This window comes from Hylobates moloch, unplaced genomic scaffold (genome assembly GCF_009828535.3).
Source record: "Hylobates moloch isolate HMO894 unplaced genomic scaffold, HMol_V3 SCAFFOLD_23, whole genome shotgun sequence".
Taxonomy (NCBI): Eukaryota; Metazoa; Chordata; class Mammalia; order Primates; family Hylobatidae; genus Hylobates; species Hylobates moloch.
Genome location: NW_026652298.1, coordinates 14,198,195 through 14,224,036, shown reverse-complemented (window position 1 = coordinate 14,224,036; position 25,842 = coordinate 14,198,195). Strand labels below are relative to the sequence as shown.

General features: G+C 39.2%; 1 protein-coding gene across 2 annotated transcripts in view; it reads right to left on the bottom strand.

Moving 5' to 3' along the window:
- Positions 1-624: 624 nt before the first annotated feature.
- Positions 625-25,842, bottom strand: part of RGS7BP (regulator of G protein signaling 7 binding protein) — a 108,775-nt gene continuing 83,557 nt past the window's right edge. The window contains exons 4-6 of one of the 2 annotated variants that reach the window (XM_032144733.2): positions 20,393-20,540; positions 16,816-16,886; positions 625-6,133 (exon numbers count right to left, since the gene is read on the bottom strand). In XM_032144733.2, coding sequence (XP_032000624.1) covers positions 6,042-6,133; positions 16,816-16,886; positions 20,393-20,540 — 311 coding nt within the window. In that variant the 3' untranslated portion in view covers positions 625-6,041. Of the gene's footprint in view, positions 6,134-16,811; positions 16,887-20,392; positions 20,541-25,842 lie in introns of those variants that run through there. The other variant, XM_032144735.2, reaches the window with a different exon arrangement.

The following is a 25,842-nucleotide window of genomic DNA, read 5'->3' as shown; positions in this document are numbered from 1 at the left end:
TACTGGAACTGCTAGCCACAGGCATGTACTTGGTTGCAGCACATCTGAGATTCACATGAAAGTCTATGAACTCCAAGCTGTACTGTACAGCCCTTGGCACCCAGCTGGACCACAACAGTTTGCCCCTTGAAAACCTTCTTGGGATACACTCCTGTCAGAATTTCATTTCTAGATATCTCTCCAGGAATGTAGGGGTGTGTGTGTGTGTGCGTGTGTGTGTGTGTGTGTGTCCTTTTATTAGAAAACAAAATTATTTAACTTAATGTATTTCTTTTTCTTGCTGTAGCTGTCAGAAACCCTGAGCTAAATTTAAAGACATTGCTCTTGTTAGTGAAAAAGCTTCTAAATCTGTTTTATTCCTTCCCCTACTGACTTCACTTATCAGTTTCTTTCTTTCTTTGTTACCTTCTTTTCCAGGCCCTTCCTTCCTTTCTCTCTCTTTCCTTCTCACCCGTCTTTGTGTCTCTCTGTCTCTTCTATTCTCAAAAGCTCTGGTGCCCTATTGTTTCCTCTCCATATCCCCACTGCCCATATTTTGACAAAGAATAAGCCAAGAAGGGGATGGGAATAGGGTGGGGAAGAGGATGAAGACAAGTAGTGAGTCAAAAATGTCTCTCTCACATATTCATTTTTTAAAACTTTTATTATTAGTTTTTATTACACAAGTAATACATGTTCATTGTAGAAAAATTAGAAAACACAGAAAAGCAAAAAGAAAAAATAATCACCCATAATCCCACTACCCAGAACTACTATTAACATTTTAGTGTATGTCCTGCTAGCTTTCTTATGCATATATATACATACATAGATATATTTATATATAATTTTCTTTTTTACAAATATTGTGTCATACTATACATACTGTTTTATAACATGTGTTTTTCATTTAATATATATTGTGAACATCATTGTTTATTCCCTGAAAAATTATACAGATACTACATGCTCATTGTGGAAAAATTAGAAGTTACAGATATGCAAAAAGAAAATATAATTGCTCCAAATCTCACCTCCCAGAGATAAATGCTGTTACACTTTGGCAAGTATCCTTTCAGACTCTTTAATGCACACATGCATACATATATTTTTAAAAAGGGATCGTACTATAAATATTCCTCTATAACTTCCTTTTTCATCTAACAATACAGCTTGTACATTTCAATAAATACACATATGGTGCTTATTCTTAATTGGTACACAGTATTCCATTGAAAGGATGTACCATATTTAACCAACCCTATAAAGTAGGCTTATTTACATTTTTCTGCTTATCCAAATAATGCTGCTATAAACATCCTTTCTTGCATATACTTTTTGAATAATGAATAAGTGCATCTTAGCTCATTTTATTTTCTGACCCATTTAAAGGAGAATTTCCCTAAAGTGGAATTACTAGGCATGCAGGAAAAATATATTACCAAAATATTTTTTCAGAAAGGTGGAATCAATTTACATTCCTGTTGACTCTGTAAGATGTTTTTTTCTATACTTCCTTTTTGTCCCTGGGAATTTTAATTCTTTATACCCTTTGCCTTTCTGACATATAAAAAGGAGTATATCATATTAACTTGCATTTTTTATTACTAGTGTATTAAAACACTTTCATATTTATTATTAGTAGGTTATTTTAGTTTATTGTGCATTGCCAGTTTGTGTTCTTGGTCCAATTTTTCTGTTGGAAAGTTTGATTCTCCTTGAATTATAAAATGTCATTTATTCATTCATTATTCACTCATTCAATAAGTATGTTTTCAGCATTTGCTTTGTGTCTAGCACTGTGTTAGGTGTTATGGATACAACAATAAGCAAGATAGACATGGTTGCTGCCTTCTTACACTTCCAATTTAATAGGGATAAACAGGCAATTAAACAAGCAATAATGAAAACATTCAATAAGGAAAGAATGAAATGGAAACACTTGGTTGAGAAGGGGGTTGTAGATCATGGAAATGTCCCCAAAGTAGTGATGTTTAAGCTCTTAATATGTATTTGAGATCTATACTTCTTGTTGCATAGATTGTTTTCTCAATTTGGTTTGTTATTTTTTACTATATAGGAGTTTAGCATTTTTAATCAGTCAAATTCCATCCATCCTTTCTTTCTGTTTTTTTCCTTTGGTGTCACCCAAAGAGAGGCTTCTTTCACACTAAAATTATATAAATATCCACCCACATTGCCTGCTAGTCTTGTTGTATGTTTATTTATGTCCTTGAATATGTAAATCTTTATTTCATCTGGAATTTATTTTGATAAAAATTATGAGGTATAGATCTAATATTTCTCTCAAGAAATAGCTAACCAGTTATCCCAATATAAATTAATAAACCAAACTTTTCTGATCGATCTGAAATGTCATTTTTATAATATACTCAATTCTTTTATATTCTTAGGTCTATTATGGTCTACATCTTTAATTCTAATAATTTATCCTGAGGCCAATAGTATCACAGCTTTTTCTCATCCTACCTATGGTTACCTGAAAGTTGAGCATTTTGTATTTGGTGACATTCCTAAGACAAAGAAATGATAGACGTTGCTTGGGTATATGGGTAGGGTGGGAAGTTTGACTGGATGATATCCTTAATCCTTTCAATGTTGACACTTTCAGAGTTTTAAATTCCAGATCGGATAATTGTTAATCTGGTCCATTTGTTTGCTGTTTAAAACAAAGTAGATGCTTTTACATTCTGTCTTTATTTCACCTCACTCTGAAGCTCAGCTTTCAGTAGGTGGCAGTATTGCCAAACACTCAGTATCCTGACTGGTTTCATAGGAGCACAGAGAAACAAAATGGTCTGGCAATTTTAGAATTTCCCCCGAGAGCTTTAATTCATTAGAGGAGGCATCAGGACTATGCTACTTCTAAGCTTTCTTTGTGCCCCTGAATAATGGCATAACCAGAGGTTTGCAGTGAGTCTGTTCCTAGATACGTGCAAAACATTAGTGGACAGATTTTTTTTTTTTTTTCTGGCTTGTTTTTTTTGTTTGTTTTTTTTTAAGTGACACCTTGGCCTTGTGGGCATTTCTTCACTTATCTTACCCAAAAGTGCCTTTGGGCCCAGCCACTGACTGATTTAAAACCCAGAAATGTGGTTTTAAACAATGTAGTTGTGGTGGAATTCAGGTGATTTTTATTTTCTATTTGGTAGTATTTTTCAGATTTCCCACAGAGAACATGTATTGTCTTTGTAATCTGAAAAAAAAAATCAACACAGGATATTAAAGATATGGTGGGGAAATGGGTGAATGTATGCCACAAAAGTTTACATTCTTTTCTGTTTCAAGCCTGTGGGTACATGCAACAAAATGTGTTCAATGTTCTCTTCTTGACCCTAGAGATCAGCTCAGTGTTATTGCTAATCCGAAAGCGAATTACCAGCAGGAAGCCAAGACAGTAGAACTTTATCGCTTGGAACCACACCTGAGAAAATCCTTTGGTAGGTGAGAGGAGAGCGGGGCAGCTCCTAAGGGATGCATTGGCCTGTCTAATGTGAGACGGAGAATTACCTACTGTAACCATGGGCCAGTGTAGGTTACCAGGATTTTGAGCACTAAACTTAATTTTAGGATATGCTACTGAAAGAGGATCTTTAGATCTTGGAGTTTATCCACGGGAACTACAAAACTGATCAAAGGCTGGAAAACAGGCACTATGAATAAAAGATATGGTAGCTGAATATATTACCTTAAATATAAAGTCTGGCTAGGTAATTAGACAAATTCCCATCTCCATGAATAGCTACTACAGCCTTTTCAGACATGAAGGTGAGACCTGAATTTATTAACAGTCTTCAGTTGTGCAAAGGACAATTGCACAGAAGGTAAGTGTTACTTTCACACTGAGGCTAAGGCAAGAATGAACACAAGTTAACCAAGCAGAAGTTATTTAGGTCAGGCATTTAGAAGAACGTGCTGAACAAGATTGGGCTTATCAGTTAATAACTTTGCATGGATTAGTAGGAACTAGATTGAAGCTAGAGTTCAATACAGCTGAAGTATAGGAGAGGGCAGAGGCAAGTGCTAAGGGCTGCCAAACTGGGCTACTTCAAAATTTCAAAAACAATGGATCTTAAATGAAATGACCTTAGGGGGTGAAAATGAATTAGATTCAGGAGAAGATATTAAGCTTAACTCAAGGTTTGCAGGCCAGGTAAGTCTGGATTGCTTGCTTTTCCAGGGAATATTCACCCTAAGAGTCTTTAAATAATCAAATTGTTTTACAAATATTTGATTCAGAAAATTGTGATTTTCTCATATAGCTTTCCATGGCTACTTCTTTTTTTTGAAGCCAGGTATACCTATAACCATGCATTAATTACTGGTTCATTGGAACACAACTCTAGATTCAAAGAATAAGGCCAAAAACCAGCCAGTATGATCTAAATAGAGACCTGTATAAAGTTTTCTTCCAACCCTTTAATTCTTTCATTTTCAATCAAAAGAGCTAGAAGACAATTCCAAGTATAATTTCCACATCAGATATTAGGGTGAACTATATGAAATTGCCATTTTGTAGGTCAAAACAGTCAAATATAGGAAATTTCATATAATTCAACCTAATACAATAATTATTACAGTAGTTCATCTTCACTAAAGCAAAAGGCCTTAATATATTTAGTTTTTAGGTAAAAATATTGGTATACATATAAATGGCTGTGCACATAAGTATTGGGAAAGAACAGGGTTGGGACTAAAGATGTGTCTTGGATAAACCACTTATTGGCATCTAGCTCATCCATCTATCGTACTATAGACACTGGTGCCTCCTGTCTGACTTGAAGGTTTTTCAGACTATGGAAAACAAGAAAAAAGTGCGAAGACTCGATCTCTCAACCCATGGGAAATTCTGTCTGGGAAATGGGCCAAAGGAAGAATAGGAGACGGTATAACAAAATTTGTACCATGTTACAAGTTTAGTGAAGGAAGATCACAACAAAGCTGTGAGCAGAAAAACAAAGCATGTGGCTTCTTCCTTTCTAAAATATAGTATTGCTTAATGTGTCCTGCTTTCAAGAGTCTAAGCGTAAGACAAGACACCAAGTACACATTGGAAAAGTCTTATCTGCATAGTCATCTAAAATGAGACAAGCTTAGCTTAACTAAAAAACTTTATTAACAATGCAAAATGTTAAATATTTTTATGATCTGAGCTAATTCCAGCATGCCCTATAAGATTTAACACTATGCTGATGTGCAGACACCATGCTTCAGATTTCAATTAGAACAAAATGTAATAATATTTGATTTTACATTTGAGGGTAATTGTATATGTTACTACACCATTTCCTAACTGGATTACTTCATTCTCCAAGAAGCTGAAAAAGACATCATTGGATCAAAAAGAAATTAGTTGCCCATATGCATTTGTATGAAGGTATTAGGATTATCGTGTATTTACAAAATTTTAGTACTTTTCATATGTGGTTTTTGTTGCATTATAAATTAAGATAACTTTATGTTGAAGCTCTTAGATTCTGACAGAATGGAAGACTAAATGTAAATGAGTGCAGAGAAAGCAATAGGTGAGGTGGTATATGTTTGCTTATAATATTATTTCTAATGATATTGATAGATTGGATTTTTGAACACAGTTTTTCAGTTTTAAATAGATTTCTATGTTTAAAGACTTCTTTCATATACGATAAATTTTAACATGAGATCAGCAAGAGCTATAGATATACTATTATCTGTGAAATATTTTTTCCTCTGTATAATACATTTAAAAAAACCTTTAAATAATTTAAAAATCATAAGTCTTGCATCTGTCATGGTGTGGTTTGGAGCAGACATGCACAATGTCAGCTTTAAAATTTCCTTTTAAAAACAGCCTGCTTTTTGAATCTGTTCTTTTTTTTCTTGACGGCAGCTGCTTTCAAGTGTAAAATCATTTAAAAGGGCAGGGAGAGGCAGATAAAAGTAATAAGGAAGCATAGAAAACATAGTCAAAAACCAATAACTGTGTGGTTCAGCTGTCTGGAGGTCCTCGGGTTTTGTGATTTTTTTTCAGATGTTCTCAGTGGGTTTCCAGGAGGAGCCACCTAGCTTGAGACGAGACAACACAGCCCAAAGAACCTTCTCTTCCGTCTTCTCACCAGGGGGTAGGGAGTTAGATTCAGAAGGCTGCTGTCATCTGTGATGGGACATAATGTGCACATAAGTGAGGTATAGACACAGCAACCTGCTTTTTAGGCAGTGGCTTTACAAATCCACCATCCTCCTAATCAGGATTTCTCAACCTCAGCACTGTTGGCATTTTGGACCAGATGATTCTTGGTTGTGGGGTACTATCCTGAGCACTGTGGAATGTTTAGCAGCATCCCTCAATTCATCAGATGCCAGTAGCACTGTATGACAATTTGTGACAACCAAATATATCCCCAGCTATGACCAAATGTTCCCTGGGGCAGGAGGCAAAAGAGTTCAAGGCTGAGAACCACTGCTTAAAATTGAATTGAAACTGCTTAGAGGCAATCTTTCAGTTGGGAAATGTATATACCTTATTTGAAAGAACCCATGCTTATGAATAAGGTTGGCTTCTTTTCTAAACCTGCCTCTGCTATTTGCCAGTTCTGTGACTTTGAACATGTAACTGAAGCTTGCTAAGCTGTCTGTAAAATAGAGTTTAATAAAACTTAGCCCAGGTGAGGATTACATGAAATAATCTATGGAAAACATTTAGCTATGGTGAATAGCTTACTGTCTAGCATAGAGGAAGCATTTAGTTAAAATAGCTATTATTAACTATTTTCCTTTACGTTGGATCATTATCGCGCCTTCATTAATTGACTTCATGTCTCTTCATGTTTCAACTATTTCCTATTGAGTCTTTCCCCAGCACTTTCTATAGATTTCTGTACACAAGGGCATTCAGAGAAGACGGCCAGCTGTTGAATTAATAAGTTTTGGTTTGAAATTTTTAGGATGATGACAAGGAGAGGAAGAAATAAACCAGTAAATCTAATCTGGTTTAAAGAGTTGGGTCTTTTTAAAAAGTGCAAACCAAAAGAGAAGGTGGGTAGAAATATCCTGTTGAAGCAGAACTCGTCAATGTGGGTCCCAGAGGCAAAGGACTACAAGGTGATAATCTAGAATTTTCCAACTGGGGCAGTGCTAGGACATGGTCAGACTGGAGCTAAGGGCAACAAAATGGTTGATTGGCATTGGTGACTGTCACGTACCTAAGCTTCGCCAAGACTAGTTGCACTTTCCTTCCAGAGTGGGGCTAAGGAGTTCCCTCCTTTCCCTGTCCTAACCTTAAAGGGGATGGAAGCTTGGCAAAGGGCACAGAAGCAGAAGTTAGATGAAGAGATAGCTAAAGTGAAGAACGTGCCCCACCTCAATTGAACTGATTTGTAGAAGAGGGCTTGTTTTTCTTGATTACTGAGCCTAGATGCTGTAAACCAAAAATAAAATTGTAAGCCCCCCAACCACCTGAATGGCCCCCTCCTCTCAGCCAACTGCATTCCAAAGTTAACTTGAAAAACTAGTTCAGGCCATGTTGGGAAGAGGCGGTTGAACATTCTTCATTATATCCTCCTCCCTTTTGGAATTCAGACAAAGCTGACTGGAGTTAACATCAACACAGAGACCTTAAGACTGATAGAACAGACTCCTTCAGTCCGATAAGAAACATTTATAATCTATTTTCGCTGAAGCCTGCTACCTGGAGGCTTCATCTACATGATAAAACCTTGGTCTCCACAACCCCCTATCATAATAACCCAGACATTTCTTTCTGTTGATTCCAGGTCTTTAGATAATAACTCAAGCGACTGCCAATCAGAAAATCTTTGAATCTCCCTATGACTTAGAAGCCCCGCTTCCGGTTGTCCCACTTTTCCAGACCAAACCGATATACATCCTATGTGTATCGATTAATGTCTTATGTCTTCCTAAACGTATAAAACCAAGTTGTAGCCTGACCACCTTGGGCACATGTTCTCAGGACCTCCTGAGGCTGTGTCATGGGCATGTACTTAATCTTGGCAAAATAAATTTCTACATTGGCTGAGATGTGTCTCAGATACTTTTTTGGTTTACAATGCTCAGGAAACTGTTGAGAGCAAAAATAGATCCTGGCTTTCCAGTCCTCTTACATAAAGTGTCATCTAAGTGCCTGGGCTTCTCCTTCCCTTCCCAAAGGCTCTAATGTGTCATACTTATTTGTAAATTAGTATCACCCACCAAGGTTGACAGTGTTCCTTGGAATGTTGCACTATGTTATATATTTAGACAGAGCTAGAGTAGCAAGTCCAAGCCAGAGAAGAAAACAGGCGCCCCCGCTGGGCATATCAAATGAATCAAACACAGTCCACCCTCCCAGTCTCCAGAGATTAAAATCCTCTCTTAAAGCTCATATTCTGTTGACATGGAGAAAAACAGGACTATAATTGTCCTTTCCATAGTGAAAAATAATTTCCTATAATCTGGATGTCAACATTATGAGACTTAAAAAGAGGATATCTTTCTTTTAAAGTTAACTTGCTCCCAAATAGTTAAGAAACTGCAAACAGTGTTAGATACTAAACATTAGCCTCAGTTTTCAGGAGAGCATCTCAGAGATAAACCATGAAATATTTGGGGCAGAAAGAAATAACGAATTTTCTCATCATTTTTAGGACTCTTACTTCTTTAACCATGAATTGATCAATGTACTTAACCTAGTTGGATATGGCAAAGATATAGCAAATTCTGAGGGGTAAAGAATTTTACCTTTCAGTGTCTCTTTGGACTCTGAATACACTTTCTGAAACTCAAATTCACCTGGAATTCAATGCTTCCCTAAAACAGGGTCATCAAAACTATGAAGATATTTATGGGAAAGAAAGATCTTCATAGTGTTCTTTATTTAAGACTTGGAAGATCTGTTTTCTAAATTCTGGTGTCTCCTTCCCTTTCCCCAAAGATATCTAATTTGGGGAGGGACTGAAGTGGTCTTTATACGTTATAGAATGCAGCTCTTATGTGTGTTGCTCCCCTTACACGAGGAAATATCCACCACAATGTTGTATTTACAAAGGAAAATGTGTATGTGTATGTTGTGGTCATGTATTTAGCTCCACTGTCTTGTTTTTGTATATATTAAAAACAAGTAGGTATTATACACAGATACTATGAAATTTGTATCAAGATTGACCCTTATGTCTGTGAATTCACTACAGCGGATTAAAAAAAAACTAAAAACCTTTTAATAGCACAGCCTTTTGAGCTATTGAAATTCTCGCTCAGCCTTCTCTATCTATCTATCTATCTATCTATCTATCTATCTATCTATCTATCTATATGTATCCAGATATACATATATATAGCATATATATACACATTATGTGCACATACATACCCACATATACACATATATTTATGTGTACTATGTATCTCTCTCACAAGTGAATAAGTTGTTAGGATTGATGAGAAAGTGCTCAGACATTAAGCAAAGGGCAGGCTGCCTATTAAGGACAACTGCTAGTTTGGGGCATCTTTGCTGCACATTTGTGAGACCTTTGCCTTGCTTAGAGCTTGTCTGACCATCACCTAAGGCTGAGGTAATAGAAAAGCTAAAAAATTATTGGCAGAAATTCAGAGCAGCTTTCTACACCATAGGGAGCTGACACCTGTGGTAAATGCTGAAATTTACCAAGCAGTAAGTATTCCTGGGATGGTTTGAAGGGAATTCAGTTCCAAGGAAATGTGTCTCTCCACATTGATTGAAATCCTTTCTCTGAAGGCCTATCTCAGCAGCTCTGGGGTGGGGCCAGAGAATCAGCATTTCTTACAAGTTCCCAGACATTGCTGCTTGTCCTAAAACCACCCTTTGAGAACCACTGAATAAACAGAAGGGCTGCAAGAATGTAAGCAAAAGGGAATGTTTCCCCACTCATTCTAAATTTTCTGGAATAATCCACTTGAACTTATTGGAAAATCTTTGCTTTTTATTGCAAATTTTTGTTTAGATGTGGCTTATAATTAAGACTTTTATAGCATCTTTTCTCCAAAGTACTCACTCTCAGAAAACTATAACCTAAGACAGTTTTAAATGTGAAAATGAAAGGTGGAAAGGGAAGCAGAGTAAATAAAGCATAGGAGAAAGTAAAAAAAACGAGGGAGAGTAGGAAATTTGGCCACCAGTAAGTTCAAACCTCAGTCATTCAATGTTTAATTCTTTAAGATTTTTTTAAAAATTTTATTTATTTTTGGAGAGACAGGGTTTCATTATGTTGCCCAGACTGGTCTCGAACTCTTGGCCTCAAGCAATACTCCCACCTCGGCCTCCCAAAGTGCTGGAATTATAGGAATAAGCCACCATGCCCAGCCTCAACATTTAATTCTTGAATGCTACTAAAGCCAGGGACACTGCAATTCCCCCAAACCACTTCTCTATTGCTCAAATTTATTTTGCTAATAAAAGATTTCTTATATAGGTGATGAGAAATGCTTCTACTACACTGCAGTTACAAATTTCTATTCCAGGGAAAAAAAGAGAGAGACCCTCAGCTAAGCCAGTGGTTCTCAAACATTAGCTGCATCAGCATCATCTTAGGTCTTGTTAAAGCACAAATTGCTGACCCCACCTCCAGAATTTCTCAGTCAGTAGCTCTGGGGTGGGGCCAGAGGATCAGCATTTCTTACACGTTCCCAGACATTGCTGCTGGTCCTAAGAGCACACTTTGAGAACCACTGGATTAACAGAAGGCCTGCTAAGTCCAAGGCTTTACATTGGGTACTGAGGATAATACCGATCCTAATGGAAAGATAGTCCCTGGCCTCAAGGATCTTTCCTTGAGTAACTATGAGGCTTCATGAAAAATGCTATAAGAAAGATCTGAATACATTGCTATGAGAATGCCAGGCAGGAGAAGAGGGGAGATTCCTCCCATTTGGAGGAGAAGGAAAAAGATATTTATGGAAGATTCACGGAGGCCCTGGAGTTCATGCTGGGCCACGAGGAATGAGAACTTGGACATTTGGTGAAGGTAGCAGGGGATAGGCCTTCAGAATGGAGGGAACAGTGTGAATAAAGAGAAGTGATCAAAGGCAGCCTGAATTTGGGTCCAAGTGAACAGTCCAGTCTGGCTGGAATGAAGGGCTTATGAAGGAGGAGATAGTCCAAAACAGAGTTACTTAGAATTCCCTAACGATGCCTGTACTTTCTTTTGCCTGCTGCCTTTGCATTTGCCACCTCTCTTTTCAGAAAAGTCCTCCCTCCTTAGACAAATGGCAAGCCCTCCTTCAAAAATTAGCTTAAACATTTTTTTTCCTGCAGTCTTTTCTGACTGCTCCATGCTTCTGCATTCCTTCATGTTCCCATTGCTTCTATAAACAATTGCTACAGCTCTTGGCACATCATCTGCATCCAATCCCATCTTCCCACTGCTCTGTAAGCAACTCTTTATAAAAGTCTTTTTATTTTATGTTATTTTATTTTATTTTATTGCTGCCCCAGCTCATCATCTACCATTCACTTCCCCTCCTCCTTAGCCAAGCTTCCATGCCCAAAATTCCAAGAAAGCTGCTTTTGCCAACACCACAAGTGACTACCTTATTGTTAAATCCTGTGGACACTTCCAATTCATAGTTAGCTTCACCACTGGCCATTCCTTCTTTGCAACCTTCTTCGATTTATTTAATAATGCTCTTGTGATTTTCATCTCAGTCTCCTTTGTAAACTGATCTTCTTTCCTCTCAAACCTTCCATTTTGGTATTCCAGGACTCTCGTCTGTGCACACTCTTGGTAGGGCTTCAATTCCCACTATGCTGATGATGCTCAAATCTGTGTTTCAGTCCTCTCAGATCACATGTCTCACTTCAGCACTACAGCACTATTAACCATGGAGCACTGCTCCAGAAGGTTCCCCCCATGTCCAAAAGTTGTTGTTCTCTGCCTTTACTACTGCTCCTCTGTTCTCTCTAACTTGGTGACCAACATCGTTATTTACTCCGTTTTCCAAGTCTGAACTTGGGTTTCTTTCTGGATTCTGCTTCTCCTTATGCACCACATCCAATTGTCCCTGTCCTCCTCTCCAATCCCCTGACTTTAGGTGAGATCTTAAGCATTTCTCACCTGGATGACTGCACCTGCCTCCTCATGGAATCCTTCCAGTGACTCCCAAACCTCAGCATGGCCTAAGGGGCCTTAATGATACAGCTCTTGTCTCTCTCTTAAGCCTTTTGTCTAGAGACTTTCCCAACTACTTAAGTCCTTGTAGTTATCAAAATCCCCTCCTATTTCATCTCCCCATATGCCTTCACACATCCAGAATCTTCTGCCTAGACTATCTTTTTTCTATTTCTTTGGCTAAGTGCTACTCATCCTAAAAATTGTCAGCACAGATACCTTCTAAAAAGCAATCCCTAATAATCCCCCATTTTCTATTCAAGCTTGGGCTAGGTGAGAATCTAATATACCTTGTAGCAACCCATGTCTAACTTTTATGGCATTATTACATTGTGAGCACTAATTTCTGTGTCTTTCCAATTGTGTGTGTGTGTGTGTGTGTGTGTGTGTGTGTCTGCATATGTAATAGTTGTTTTCAGCCCAGCCCTGAAGGCTCTACCAGAATCTGTGAGAGAGGAGGCATATGGTGTTTGGAAAAGTTTCCTAGGTGATTCTTATCCAATTTTTCCCTGTTGAAAGGGAGAGGCTTTAGTGGAGGAGAGACCTCCTCAGCACCTAGCACAGAATTTGACACATCATTGGTGACCATTATATGTTGGATGAGGATGGGGACAAAGGCTGCTGGGGTGAGAGGTCTGTTCTTCCTTCAGTAGATAGTGAGTAGACATTTCACATCTGTGAGTAGGAGCTCAACATAATAGACTGATGCATTAAGAAATTAGATTGGTTTACATATGTCACACTGAATCTTGGACAAGAGATTGCAGAAATTGCAAAGGATATGGGGCTACTGGTAAAACTGCTCAGAATAATTTTCAGACAGCAGCTAGAAACATAGAAAGTCTTTATGAGGCCCTTGGAGGAAGGACCTACAAGGTCATCTCTACACTAGGTGGTGGCATAACTGCCCAGTATTCTTCAGCCAGATATCTGAGAACTCTTCTGCCTCACACAGCCAGGTTCGGTTCTGGATGTGGGGGTCCTGATTGGAGGAGGATGCTATGAGTCTGGGAGAACTATCTCTAGGCTCACATTAGTCTGGAGTAGTATTGTTCACAGGAGGGGACTCATTCTAGCCCAGGTCAATTCCTGACTTACCTACTTCCAGACTGATTCTCATGCATGGCATCAACGACCAAATTCTATGCAAGAATGAACATACCAACACCTCCCACAGCGTTCACTAAGTCAGAATTTTGGAAAAGGCAAAACTGTCTTTCAGGCTTAATTTATTTCTGCTGATTTGTTTTGTTTGATAACAGCGTGCATTTAGAAGATGCTTGTCCTTCACTTTCCAATCTCCTTTTAGCCTCTGTCAGTAACCTTGCAGGCTCCCCACAGGTGGTTCCATTTATAATCCATTTGACACAGCGAGACTATCATAATTAATGAAGCTCCCTACAGCACTGCCAGTGTCCTAGAATGTAGGACAGGAGGGGCGCTGAAGCAGTGGAAAGAACTGCGGGCTGAGAGCCAGGAGACCTGGCCCTTGTCTGCAGCCCACGGTGGAACTCAGCAGTGCAAGGGTGGCTTGCTTTTCTTTTGTGCATCTCTTGGCCTCCAGTGTTAAACTGGATGGATGCAAAAGAAAAGCCTGTCTGAAAATGAGGGCATAATCACCAACCATTAAAATTCCTGCCCTTGGCCACCTTCCTTTCTTCTCCACTGAAAGTTGATTTAAAGTAAACCATTGTGGAGCCGAGTTTTGACTGTAGTAGAAAGGGGTGAAGATATTATTAAATCTTTAAATGCTGAAATAAACATGGAACAGTTTTGGAGTTGAGGGCCGAGTTAGAGCCTGGAGAACAGCAGACTCAGTCAGCAGCATTTTCACGTGGTCAGGGGTTGAGATAGGAAACATGGGGACCAGGAGTGGTATCTTTCCCCTTTTTTTCTGATTTAAAGACCCATGTAAAAGGAATAAAAAGAGAAAGGAAATAAGAAGGCAGAAAGAAAACAGATGGCTTTCTATAATGGTTTTCATTCCGTTAGAATCATGTTTTGACAATAAGGTCCTGCAGAAAAGAACCGGAATACTTTTTTCCACATTTTACCCTGCACCATTTCCTGCACGTATTAGACCTGGATAATAAATAAACCACCTGAAAAGAATTCCAGAAAGGAATTGGGGAAGCCTCTATGGTCTATCTCAGTCTATGTAGCAAGAAGAATCTATATGATTTGTTCATTAAAATGGTGCCATATGCATCTGTCAAAATGTTCCCAGAGAGACTCTTCAGGTTCCCTCTGGATCCTCCAGTTCAGACACAGTCCCCTTCCCCATGGGTCAGCTCAGTAGGCTGTGAGGTCATGTTAAACATATAGAGAACAGAGATGTATTGTCACATGCTAAGGGTTCCCATTTCTCCCCTCAGTGAAGAAACTCAAATTCCTCACAATCCTTTACATTAGTTATTTTTGATTGTTAAAATCCTACTGCACCACTTCCTTCTGAATAAGTCCTTGTATCTCCTTTCTAGCTTTTTCCTTTTTGTTCCCCAGATAGAGCCAAGGTTCAAGTCCTGAGTATAATTTATTTTGATGACTATTCCCTTTTCACTCATGTTTTCACTCACAGTAGCAACCTTCGATTATTATTATTACATTAAAAAATGTAATTAAAATTCTAATTATTTTTTCTGTGTATAAAGGTGATACAAAGTCACATAAAATATTTAGATGATATTCTTTATGATTATAAATGACCAAATAAAACAAAATTTCTGTCTTTCTATTAACACACAGTCAAAAACTGCTGGATGAATGATCACTAAATGGGGAGGGAATGTTCAGGATGATGTGATTTAAAATATACGTTACATGGCACCCATGAAATTCAGACTGGGGGACCCTGGGCAGCCATCCTCTTGGAAAGCTGAATGTGAGGGAGGGTGAGAGGCCAGGGTGCTACTGATGAAGGAGGCTTGCCAAACCTATTAAGACACTGAGGACAGCTTCAGACATGAGCTGTGGATCTAAAGTCCTGGGGCCAATGCTTTGAATTGCAGGCTCAAGACAAGCCTGGCATATACACTACACATGGTCTGTTGCAGAGTGAGTGGTAGCAGGGATTCCTCTATTTGATGGTTATTTGGGGTTCTCTTGAGCAATGCTGGGTTGGCCAACTTGTAAATAATAATAATAACAGTGACAACAATAATAATAACAAAGCGTTTGTCAAGTGTTTGCTCTCTAAGTTTGGTAGTAGGCATATGACACATTGCTTCATTTAATCCCCACAACAGACTTCTAAAGTAGGTGACACTATTATCCCCTTTGCAGGGATGAGGAAATACATTTGCAGAAGTTAAACAACTTGTTCCAGGGTGCAAAGCTGGTAGGTGGCAGAGCCAGCGTTTGAACCCAAGGCTATCCTTAATTCAAAGCCCTTGTTCTAAACACTGTGCTTATTTCTGGCAACAATCTTCCATGTGGTGGTCAGAGCAGTCTCTCATCACTACAGCATGTTTTCTGCTTTCTTAAAACACTACACTTGTGGCTCAAACCAGTTGGCCTTGGTGACCAGGCCCCTTCAGGGGATGTTCTGAGCTATCTGATGTGCTGTAGCCCCTGCTTCTTATTTTCTGACCTCCGCCCCTCTGTAGCTCAGGCCACACTACTCCTCAGCCTCTTCATCTGGTGTTCTCACTTCCACCCCTCCACCTTCTGCTGAGCTGCTCCTGGAGCCAAGAGGAGCCTCCAGCTCCACTGCCAAATCCTCCTCCTCCTCCTCCTCCTCGCTTCAAGGCAAGTGGCACCCTGTCTTCCCTCCCATCAGGCTTTGCTCAGTGAAAACAAGAGGAGGTTCTTTCTTGCCTCCTAGAAGGCTTTCTCCACCCCTGTGTACCACTTTCTGAAGCTGATACTTCACCTATGGCTGCTCCAGCCATGTATACTTAATGTAAGCACTTATTATTGGTCCTTTGTACACATCGTCAGTCTCTGGGGCTGCAAAGGTAGGTGCAGATTTAACAAACATCGATTGTGACAGGTGTTATTCTACTATGTCCCAGGCTCCAGATACTGAGGATACAGTAGTTTAAAAGGCATGCAGAGGACTTTCCCTCATTCTAGTGAACATCTCCCTCTCATTTCTGCATTAGGGCATATACTCCCATAGGACAGACCTGGAGAGACACTGCCTGATTTCACATCCCAGTTTTTCTACTTACAGTCTGTGTGACCTTGGCCAAGTTAGCTAACCTCTCTGTGCGCCAGTTTCTAGTAAATTGGGAAACACTCATAGCATTTCCCTCAAAGTTGTTTAGAATTAAATAAGTTAATACAGTTAATACATGCAAAGTATTTTGAATAGTGGCATGCTGTAAGTTCTCAATATATGTTAATTTTTTGGATTACTTTTCAAAGATAATTACACAAGTGGATGGCAGAGATCTTCCTTTGAAGGTGTTCTTAAGTCTCTTGCTGTGCCTGGCATGGTGCTTTCCACAGTGAGTAATAGGGCCAGTGGAGGAGGAGTTCATTTTAAGGTCAGAGTGTAACTTGGGCCCCCTCAGAGCATGCTGTGTTCACCAGAGAGTCTCTAGTCTCATTTTGATATATTCTTGAGGAAAGACTAATGAATGCTCAATGCCTTCTACTGTTTGTGTGAGACACATGCTTTAATTTCCAAGAAACAATTCCCAAGGTTATCCCATTAAAAACATCCTCTGCCTCAAAGAGAAGTGACAAGACTCACCTTGATTTTTCAATGGTAAAGGCATAGTTTCCCTGAGTTTGCTTAAAAGGTTTTTCATTTCTCTCATGTCTCTGTAAAATTGATAAAAAGACAGAATAATCAGCTGTAAATTTTCAAAACGAAATCTCAAACAATCTGTTCTATGAGACAACTGAAGGATGAGAGTCTGTGTCTAATTGCACTAGCTCTAGTTTCCAGTAGGCAAATATTGAATTTATTTTGCTTTTACAAGAGAAAAAATCTGAGATGGGTTGGCTCAGGAAAAAATGAGAGCTATTCTGCCAAACATTTCTACAGGGCATTCTCCTGCAGGAGCCCTCATGTCTGCCTCCAGTCGAACCTGGCTGAGATCAGAGAAGAGTCATTGGTCACGAAGACAGTGCTTTAGATTTGCAAAGAGATGCCAAGGAAGTACAACTGGAGCAACAGGGCTACCCAGGGCAAACTTGAGGCTGGGTGATGGTGCTATCAAGGCTTTATGGTCAGAGGACTATAGTGGCTATGTATGTTCACTTACTGTTATTTGCTCGTTTGTTAAAATTTGTATAAATTTAAGGAGTACAAGTGTACTTTTGTTACTTTGACATATTGCATAGTGGTGAAGTCTGTGCTTTTAGGGCATCTATCACCCCAATAATGTACATTTCAGTCACTGAGTATTTTCTCATCCCCCACACCTTCCCACCCTTCTGAGTCTCTGATGTCTATCATTCCACACCCCATGTCCATGTGTACCCACCATTTAGCTCCCACTTACAAGTGAGAACATGCACTATTTTGTTTTCTAAGTTGTTTCACTGAAGACAATGGCCTCCAATTCCATCTTCTGCTTGGTTTTAATAGTCTCTTGTTACCATGATTGGAATTCAGCATAACTCAGGTATTAAGCATTCACCAGGGCCAACATTTATTACATTGACTTGGAATAATGAAAGAGTAACAAATTCTAAAACTTCCAGAGAAGAGCTCCTTACAATGGATGAAACAGAAAGGGGCACAGTATGGGAACAAGAGGGAAAACAACCCCACCTGGGGACAGCTGGGCCTTCCTGTAGCATGGACCGTCCTTCCACACTTCCTGATTTCAGCACACAGCATGCAATGCCACTGCACACATCCAATATCTTCCCTCATCTCAGAGCATACATGGTCATAAAACCCCAGAACTGTAAAGCAAGAAGCCATCTCAGGAGGCTTCTAGTCTAAGGTAGGGGAGAACTCATCTTTTGAAACCCTTGGGACAATCGTCCCTACACACTTCCAGGTGGTTGTGCATTGGAGAAAGTGCTCTTGAAACCCCAGGACATAGTGGCAGATTTCATTTAAAATAGCCAGGAACATAATTTGGTACAAAAAGCAGAGGCATCTTTTAATTAACTGAGGATAGGCAAGCACTAGCAGGCACCATGGGTTTAGGAAAGTGTTGTGGGGAAGATCATCCTAAAGTTGAAGAAATTCTATCCACTTATTTTTCTTCTGTTGTTTGAGGAAAGACAGTCACCATTTAATTTTAGGTATGAAACCTCTCAGTCCATTTCACAAAACACCACTCTTCTGTTGAGCACGGTTTGAGGACCATTTTCTTAGGGTAATTCTGGAGACCTCATGGGAGCTCCTTTTCAAGTATTGACTGATATGTGAAGAGGAACTCAAGTCTCAGTAATAATGATTGGAAAAGGAAGGGAAAGCAGCCTTGAGGATCTGCAGAAATATACTTGTAAAAACTTTCCAAATCCACTCCCATGGGTATGAGGTATGAGGATGTGTCTGTGGGCTGCATGCTGATCAAGTGAGAGAGGAGGGCAGGAGAAAGGCAGCAGGGCCCCACCTCCATAAGTGCAAGGCACAGTCTGTTTTCATGTAAGATCTCAAGGACAGATAGAATGGGTGAGAAAGGGCTAGGTATGCAACATGGGGGATTGAGGCAAGGTCTTCTCTAATAAAGCACCAATTCTCAATCTTGGCTGCTGCACAGGAGAATCACCTTAAGCCCAGGTCTCACCCCAAGAGAGCCTGATTCAGTTGGCTTATAGTGGGGCCCAGCCATCAGTATTTTAAAAATTCGCTCCTGATGACTTAACTATGCAGTCCAGTTTGAGACCCATGATCTCTCAAGGCAGACAGCCAGGGAGAAGGGAGTTAGCCACATCCTGGGCCAGGTCCACTGTGCCTACCTCCATCTCCTTTGATCAGAGCTGGGCTTTCAGGCTGAACTGAAACATTGCCAATGTTGTGGGCCTTAACTATTCTACTCTTACTGCCATCCCTTCTTATAAGCTTATAAGGCTTGAATATAGCTGCTGTCTAAGGTCTGCAAAGGAAAATGGCTTCACTGATGGTTTATGCCCTGATATGGCATTTCAGCAGATATTTTTTTCCCTGGGAACAGAGCTAAGAATTTTCTATTTTATAAATTAAGATAAATCACTCCCTCATCATTTGTCTATAGTGCTATCAAACGGTGCCAAACAGCTTTATTGTTTGAATTGTTGCATTTCCAAGCTTATACAAAGTCCAAGTTTTATTAATAGCACATAATTACGACACGCTCCAATTTTCTATAAACACAGAAATTCGGTAATTAGCTTTAGAATTATATCACAATCTGAAAGTAGAACCACAATGGCTATAAATGCCATTGTGTGTTACATTTCTAAAAATAAAAAAAAATAAAATGTTCATTATGTTGTCAGTGACTCAACCTCATACACACAGAACGCTCAGTGGAATTGCCCACTATTCATTCAGCTGCTTGGTGCGAGCTCTGGGGACATTAGTAGCAAAGGGCACAGATATCAGTGTAAAGGCAAATAAACAAGAGGCATATCTTTCTGCCTCACAGAAAGTCATTTTTAGCATCTAGATGGGACATGGTATTTATTACAATATTATTATTATTACTCCCTTTTCCTAAATAAAATAAAATCACTGTAGAGTCTCTTCTTTTCAAGAAAGAAACTGCCTCCCTAGAAGTGAGCTACTGAAGTTAAGAAAATGCATTAACTTGCTTTGACCACTGAGGGGCCATCAGCCACCTTATGGAGAGTAAGAGAAGGGGGCCCTGGGAGAAGCCCTTTGTGAACTGGACAGAATGTTCAGCCCCTAAATGGCAGCTAAGCAGGCTGTCCCATGTACCTGAAACCCGAGACTTTACTGGAGGCATCTTTGTGTAACTTTGGATTTTCTCCCTTAAACAAATGGGAATTTTGGGTACCAGCCCAGTAGGTGAACTGTGACAGCATGTAGACTTTCTCCCCTCCAAGGCAGCACACTGTTCTCATTTTCCACAGAGATGCAATGTGTTGGAGTGGGAGAAGCAGAGGCCTGGGAGCCTGTGCCTACTGTGGGTGCCGCTAGTGTTCCTCTGCAGGATTTGGACTGCTTACCCTCTCTTGTCTCAGTTTGCTTGTCTGCAGATTAGGCGGTCTGCAGGGTCCCTGACAGCGCTGTGCTCCTCTGGCAGACCAAAGAAAGCTCTGTTTCTGAATCTGAACTGGAAAACCTCATCTCTCTGTGGCCCCTAAGAACACTAACGGGAGGAGGATTGGCAGTCTATTCAGGGTAACTTCCCACTTACCTTTCAGTGTTCTCAATGTCTGTGGAAACCTGCCAGGAATGTTGCTGACTATCTATGGGGGATGATGAGGAGTCTTCTAGGGCAGGTGTTTCAGCACTCTCCTCAATTTTGCAATCCAAACTCTTGGTTCCCCCGCCAGGTTCCTTTCCTAAGGGAGGGAGGGTGTTGGTAAAGAGAAGAGGAATAAGAAATCATAAAGGCAGGTTATATATGCAGGATGTCAGTGCAAAGGTTGGCTATGCTTTGAGTCAAATGTTCCATTAACCCTAATCGCTTTCTGAGTAATAAAATAATTAGATATATACATGTATGAGTGTGTGTGTTTGTGTGTATAGCATGTTTTCACAACATTCCGGGAAAGACAGCTTGAGGTCAACGCAACCTAAAGATCAAGATAAAATTAAAGCCCCTGTCTTTGATAGAGTATTGGTGTTTTATAACCCATCTTAGTGAATTAGATTAAGTTAGCTCAGGAGGGGGGATTTAGCTTGTGAAACCTACTGGCTTTTGGTGCTTAGATGCAGGAGTAGGTAAAAGGGCCAGAAGCAGGTGACACCCAGCAGAAAGAATGGGAGCTCCTGCTGTTTTCTCTGATTCTAGACACTGGCCCTCTCAGCATGCAGCAGGGATCATGCAGCTGCCTTCCAATTCCTTGGCTCTCCAACCTCCTTCAACACATCCTTCTATGAGGAGAGAGCCCGACCTTGATCCAGCCTTACACCACTGAGACCATAAAACACCATCAACTCAAATGTGAATGCCATGTAGTAGGTAGCCGTCCACAGCAGTGCACTGCCTACCCACTAACACTTGTATTTACCATGATTGATCTCAAGTGAATAAATCAGTACTTTCTGGAAACAAATCTCCAAACTGGTTCAGCCATAAATTTATATGAAATTAAGTGGGAGGTTATGGTGTATGGCCTAGGCATAATCTCTTAATGTCTTTTATTCTTTCTTGAAAATTTGTGCATGCATAGAGGGGTATACTAGTACCATGGAAATGGTCAATGAGGCCCGAGAACTGGGTTTTAAACCTGGCTTAGTCATTTGTTCACTCATTCACTCACTCATTCATTCATTCATTTACAAATAAATCTTAAGTGTCAGCTACCAGCACTGGGATTGATGCTAGAGATATGGAGGTGAAAGAAAGTCTCTGTCTCATGGAGCTTACAGTGCTGGAGTTAAACAATAAAAACATTATACAAATAATTACAAAGCTGTTGTATAACATTATGTAGTCTGGAAAAAAGGGTAGTTATTATATATAGTGTTTTTGCCTCCTTTATCCAGTTTTATTTTTGTCATGTAGATGTAACTCCAGACTAGTTGTTAAGTAATTGTTACAGCCCATGTCACTGAATATTCATGAGGTAGTGGCTGTATCACCTAACATTTTAGCTCAGTTTCCCTAATCCTGCTGTGATTGTTTTGCATTAACAAGAAAACTAATAAAAAACAAAACCTACAAACTTGTGAAGAGGATGGCTGCTCATGGTAAAATCTAACAGGAAGTTTTTTCCTTGGATTCCTGCTGGAGGGAAGTAGCAAAAATCTCATCCCTGAAGTTTCTAGCCCATGTGGTAGCAACACAAGGCGAAAGAGCAAAGCAATTTAATTGGTTGTATGCCTTTCACCAACCTATAGTAGAAATCGACCTCAGAATATTCAGCCAGAGCACATGCACACATTGACTGATGAGAAACTTTGATCCTTTCCTGTGTACTTTATGCACATTGATCCTGGGTGATGGGACTTGCCTGAGGAATTGTTATTCCAATTTTATGGTATGCTCTTGGGGGGAAATTAATTAAGCACATAATTTAGCACATTACCATTTCACAGATGGAGGGCATTGACCTCTTAAAAGCATTTGCATTTTGCCTCTTGGCAGAGTGTGGCAAGTGCAGTCAGTCTACCAGCCATGTATCTCTAGGCAGGGTCAGCCTTAGGATGTGAGTCTGAGCAGGGGTCGCTGAGATGAGGGGAAGCGGCAAAATTTGGACTCCCCCAAAACAGTCCTCTGCTTTTCAAAACCTGAAGGCTTCTGTGACACTCCTGTGGGTTGGAAATGCCTTGGTGAATGGAGTATGGTTTGGGCATCAAAGAGGAGGAAGGGAAGAAGATTCACCAGAATCCTCTGGTTTATGGGCTTTGTCTAGCTTTGGGGCCATATTATTCCCTGTCCTGAGGTCCAGACTACAGAGCCTGAAGCTTTTATTCCAATGGGGACAAGGGAGGACACCAGGAAATGTGATGTTCCTTGTTGGAGTCCTCTCTCCACCTCCCCCATATCACACCTTTTACATGCAAAGCCATAAATGGGATCTAGTTGACAACACCTTTGATTATACTTAATACCTGTGATTATTCTGCTACTTACAAGACAAATGCCCTTCCATAACTTTTTCAAAGTAAAACATCATTTTGAAGATTTCAAAGATCCTGAAACAGCCCTATGGGCTAGTAAAGGCAGGTAATAACCTACTTTTCCTATTTTTGGTGACTTTTAGATCTAACTCTGCTAATGTAGCTGAACCAGAATGGAAACCATGAATGTTGGCCCTCAGTTGAGGGCTTTCTGTCAGCTCACAAAATCCCTGCAGAAGTTTGATATGGTATCTTCTTTAGCTAACATGTCTTAAAAGACAGAAAAGAGCAATATGAATTTAAGGGGTTTTCAATTCCAGAATGTATGTGGTGTCAAGTTTACTCTGCAAGTGGATTATAATTGCTCTCATTAACCCATAGTACTGACTTTATGCTAGGATTCTTCTCCACCACATTACTTGTTTATGGCCTTCATAGAAAGGTCCACTATCAGAAATGATCTTGCTTATGTATTTGCTTACTAGTGTATTGTTTGCTGTCCCCAGCCGCACACTCATCTCTCATCTCCAAACTTCATAGGTAAACTCTGTAAGGCCAATAATTTTATCTTTCTTCAATTCTATAAGCCTACTACCAAAGACAAGGCTTACACACAGTAGTATCTCAATAGACACACGGCATTAAAAAATGTAATTATACTATATATGTTGTTATATAACTTACTTTGCTGCTGTAGTCCAGCTTAGAGACAATTTCCTGTTAGTGCATTTTAATTTATGGAATGCTTTCTAATGGATGGGCAGTATTCCATCATAAAGAATTTAGGTTGTAATTGTTCTCTTTTTCCACAATATGCCAATATTTATGTAAAACGGTTCCTTTGAGGCAGAATACTGAGACAAAGTATATATATGCACATTTTAAATTTTAATATATATTGCCAAACTGGCCTCTGAAAAGGCTATGCTAATTTACACTTTACGTCCACCAGTGGTAAACCAGAGGGCCCATTTCCCCACCCCTTTCCCAGCACTTCATATTATCAACATTAATTTTTGCTAATCTAATGGGGAGAAATAGAATCTCATTGCACTTTTATTTTTATTTTTCATTTCCTTTATTACTACTGAGGTTAAACTTCTTTTCTTTTTTTGTTTTTTACTTTCTTTTTAAAAAAACTTTTAAGTTCAGGGGTATAGGTGTAGGTTTGTTACATAGGTAAACATTTATTTTCCTATGTTTAATTGACCACTTGTGTTTCTTCTTTGCATTTTCTGTTTGTATAATTTGCCCATTTAAACAATGGGTTGGGTTTCTTATTGATTTGTAGGGGTTCTCTCCATATAATGGATACTGATCATTTGCTATATATACTGCTTATATCTCTCACTCTATTATGTCTTTTAATTTTGTTTGTAATGTATTTTGTCAAAAGTTAAATTTGTATAGTCAAAGCTGTTCATCTTTTATGTCTTTTGGTATTAGCCTTGCCTGTATTTTCTTCTAATACTTGCACAGTTTTGAAATGTTCAGTTCTATAATTCATCTGTAATTTACTTTTGTATATGGTATGGTATAATAATCTAAATTTTTAGCTCAAATGAAGAGCCAATTGCCCCAATAGCATTTAATGACTTTTCTATTGACTTTGCTCTTTCTAATATATTAAGTTCCTACATAAATGTGGGTTTATTTCTGGATATACTATTTTATTTTAATTTGTTTATCCTTGTGGCAATTCCATGATATTTTAATTATTATGTTTTTAGTATTCAGTACAGAAAGTTCTCCTTCACTGTACTTTTTCCACTGACATTTTTGAATTTTGAAATTTTGAATCCACTGCAAATGAAACTATAAATTACTATCATGTAAGACTTTGACCTTTATTAAAGCATGAATTATTGATTATTTTTTAAGTATTGTCTAGGTTTAATGGTTTATTTAAAATGTTTTCTCTTCTTACATTAATTTTGATAATTCATTCGTTCTAGAAAACAATCCACCGAATATATTTTTAATAGTATAAAGTTGAACGTGGTTTTCTCTTGGAACTGTTTCATACCCTAATGCTGTTTATTTATGGCTCCTGATTTCTTTGTATACCACTTTTTCTTGGATTTCAAACATATCTTCTTCTTTTTTGAATTCAGTTTTCATTTTTGGGAGCATATCCTTGACTAATTATTTCAGAGGAGATCTGCGGAATGCAAAATTCGTTAGTTTTTACATGACCGAAAATAGATTTTCTTCTCTCTCTCTCTCTCTCTCTCTCTCCCTCTTGGTGCTCACACTTAGATTCTAATTGGCTGGATATATAAATTCGTGTTCAAACTAAGTTTTTCTAATAACTGGTATGACACTGTTCTCTTTCATCTATATCTAGGGATGCACCAATTTTTTTAACTTTGATTAAATATGATTCAATACAATTGGATTCTATACTATTATTTAATATATAGTTTATATTTAAATTTCCCCAACGGTTTCAATAAAATACCTTATCCTTTCTTTTTAAATTGAGATCCATTTAAGGACTATGCACTGCATTTACATGTTGTGGCTTTCTTTTTTTTTTTTTTTGAGTCAGGGTCTCGCTCTGTTGCCCAGGCTAGAGTGCAGTGGTTGAAAGGGGCCGGGCAAGGATCAGCCTATGCCAGTTGTGGTCAAGAGATCTTTATTGGAGGTATCGGGCACCACACGCAGGGAAGGAAGAAGAAGAAGAGAGACAGAGAGAGAGAGGCTGCCTGGGCGCCAGTTTTTATATTGCTGGGGGCTACGTGGACGTACGTGTTTGGGGTTAGAGGTGGGGCTTGGGGAAAGGCGGGTGGTGTTTCTTTCTGATTGGTCCTCCTTTGGCAGGCCTGTATCGAGGAGGAAGAAGAATCTGGAACCAGCGCCATTAAGGTAGCCCTGTTGCCTAACAGTGATGATAACAGCTCACTGCAGCCTTGAACTCCTGGGCTTATGTGGTCCTCTCTCCTTAGCCTCCCAATAGCTGGGACTATAGGAATACAAGACCATGCCTGGCTAATTTGTTTTTATTTTTTGTAGAGATGGGATCTTACTATGTTGCCCAAACTGATCCTGGCCTCAGGCAGTTCTCCCACCTCA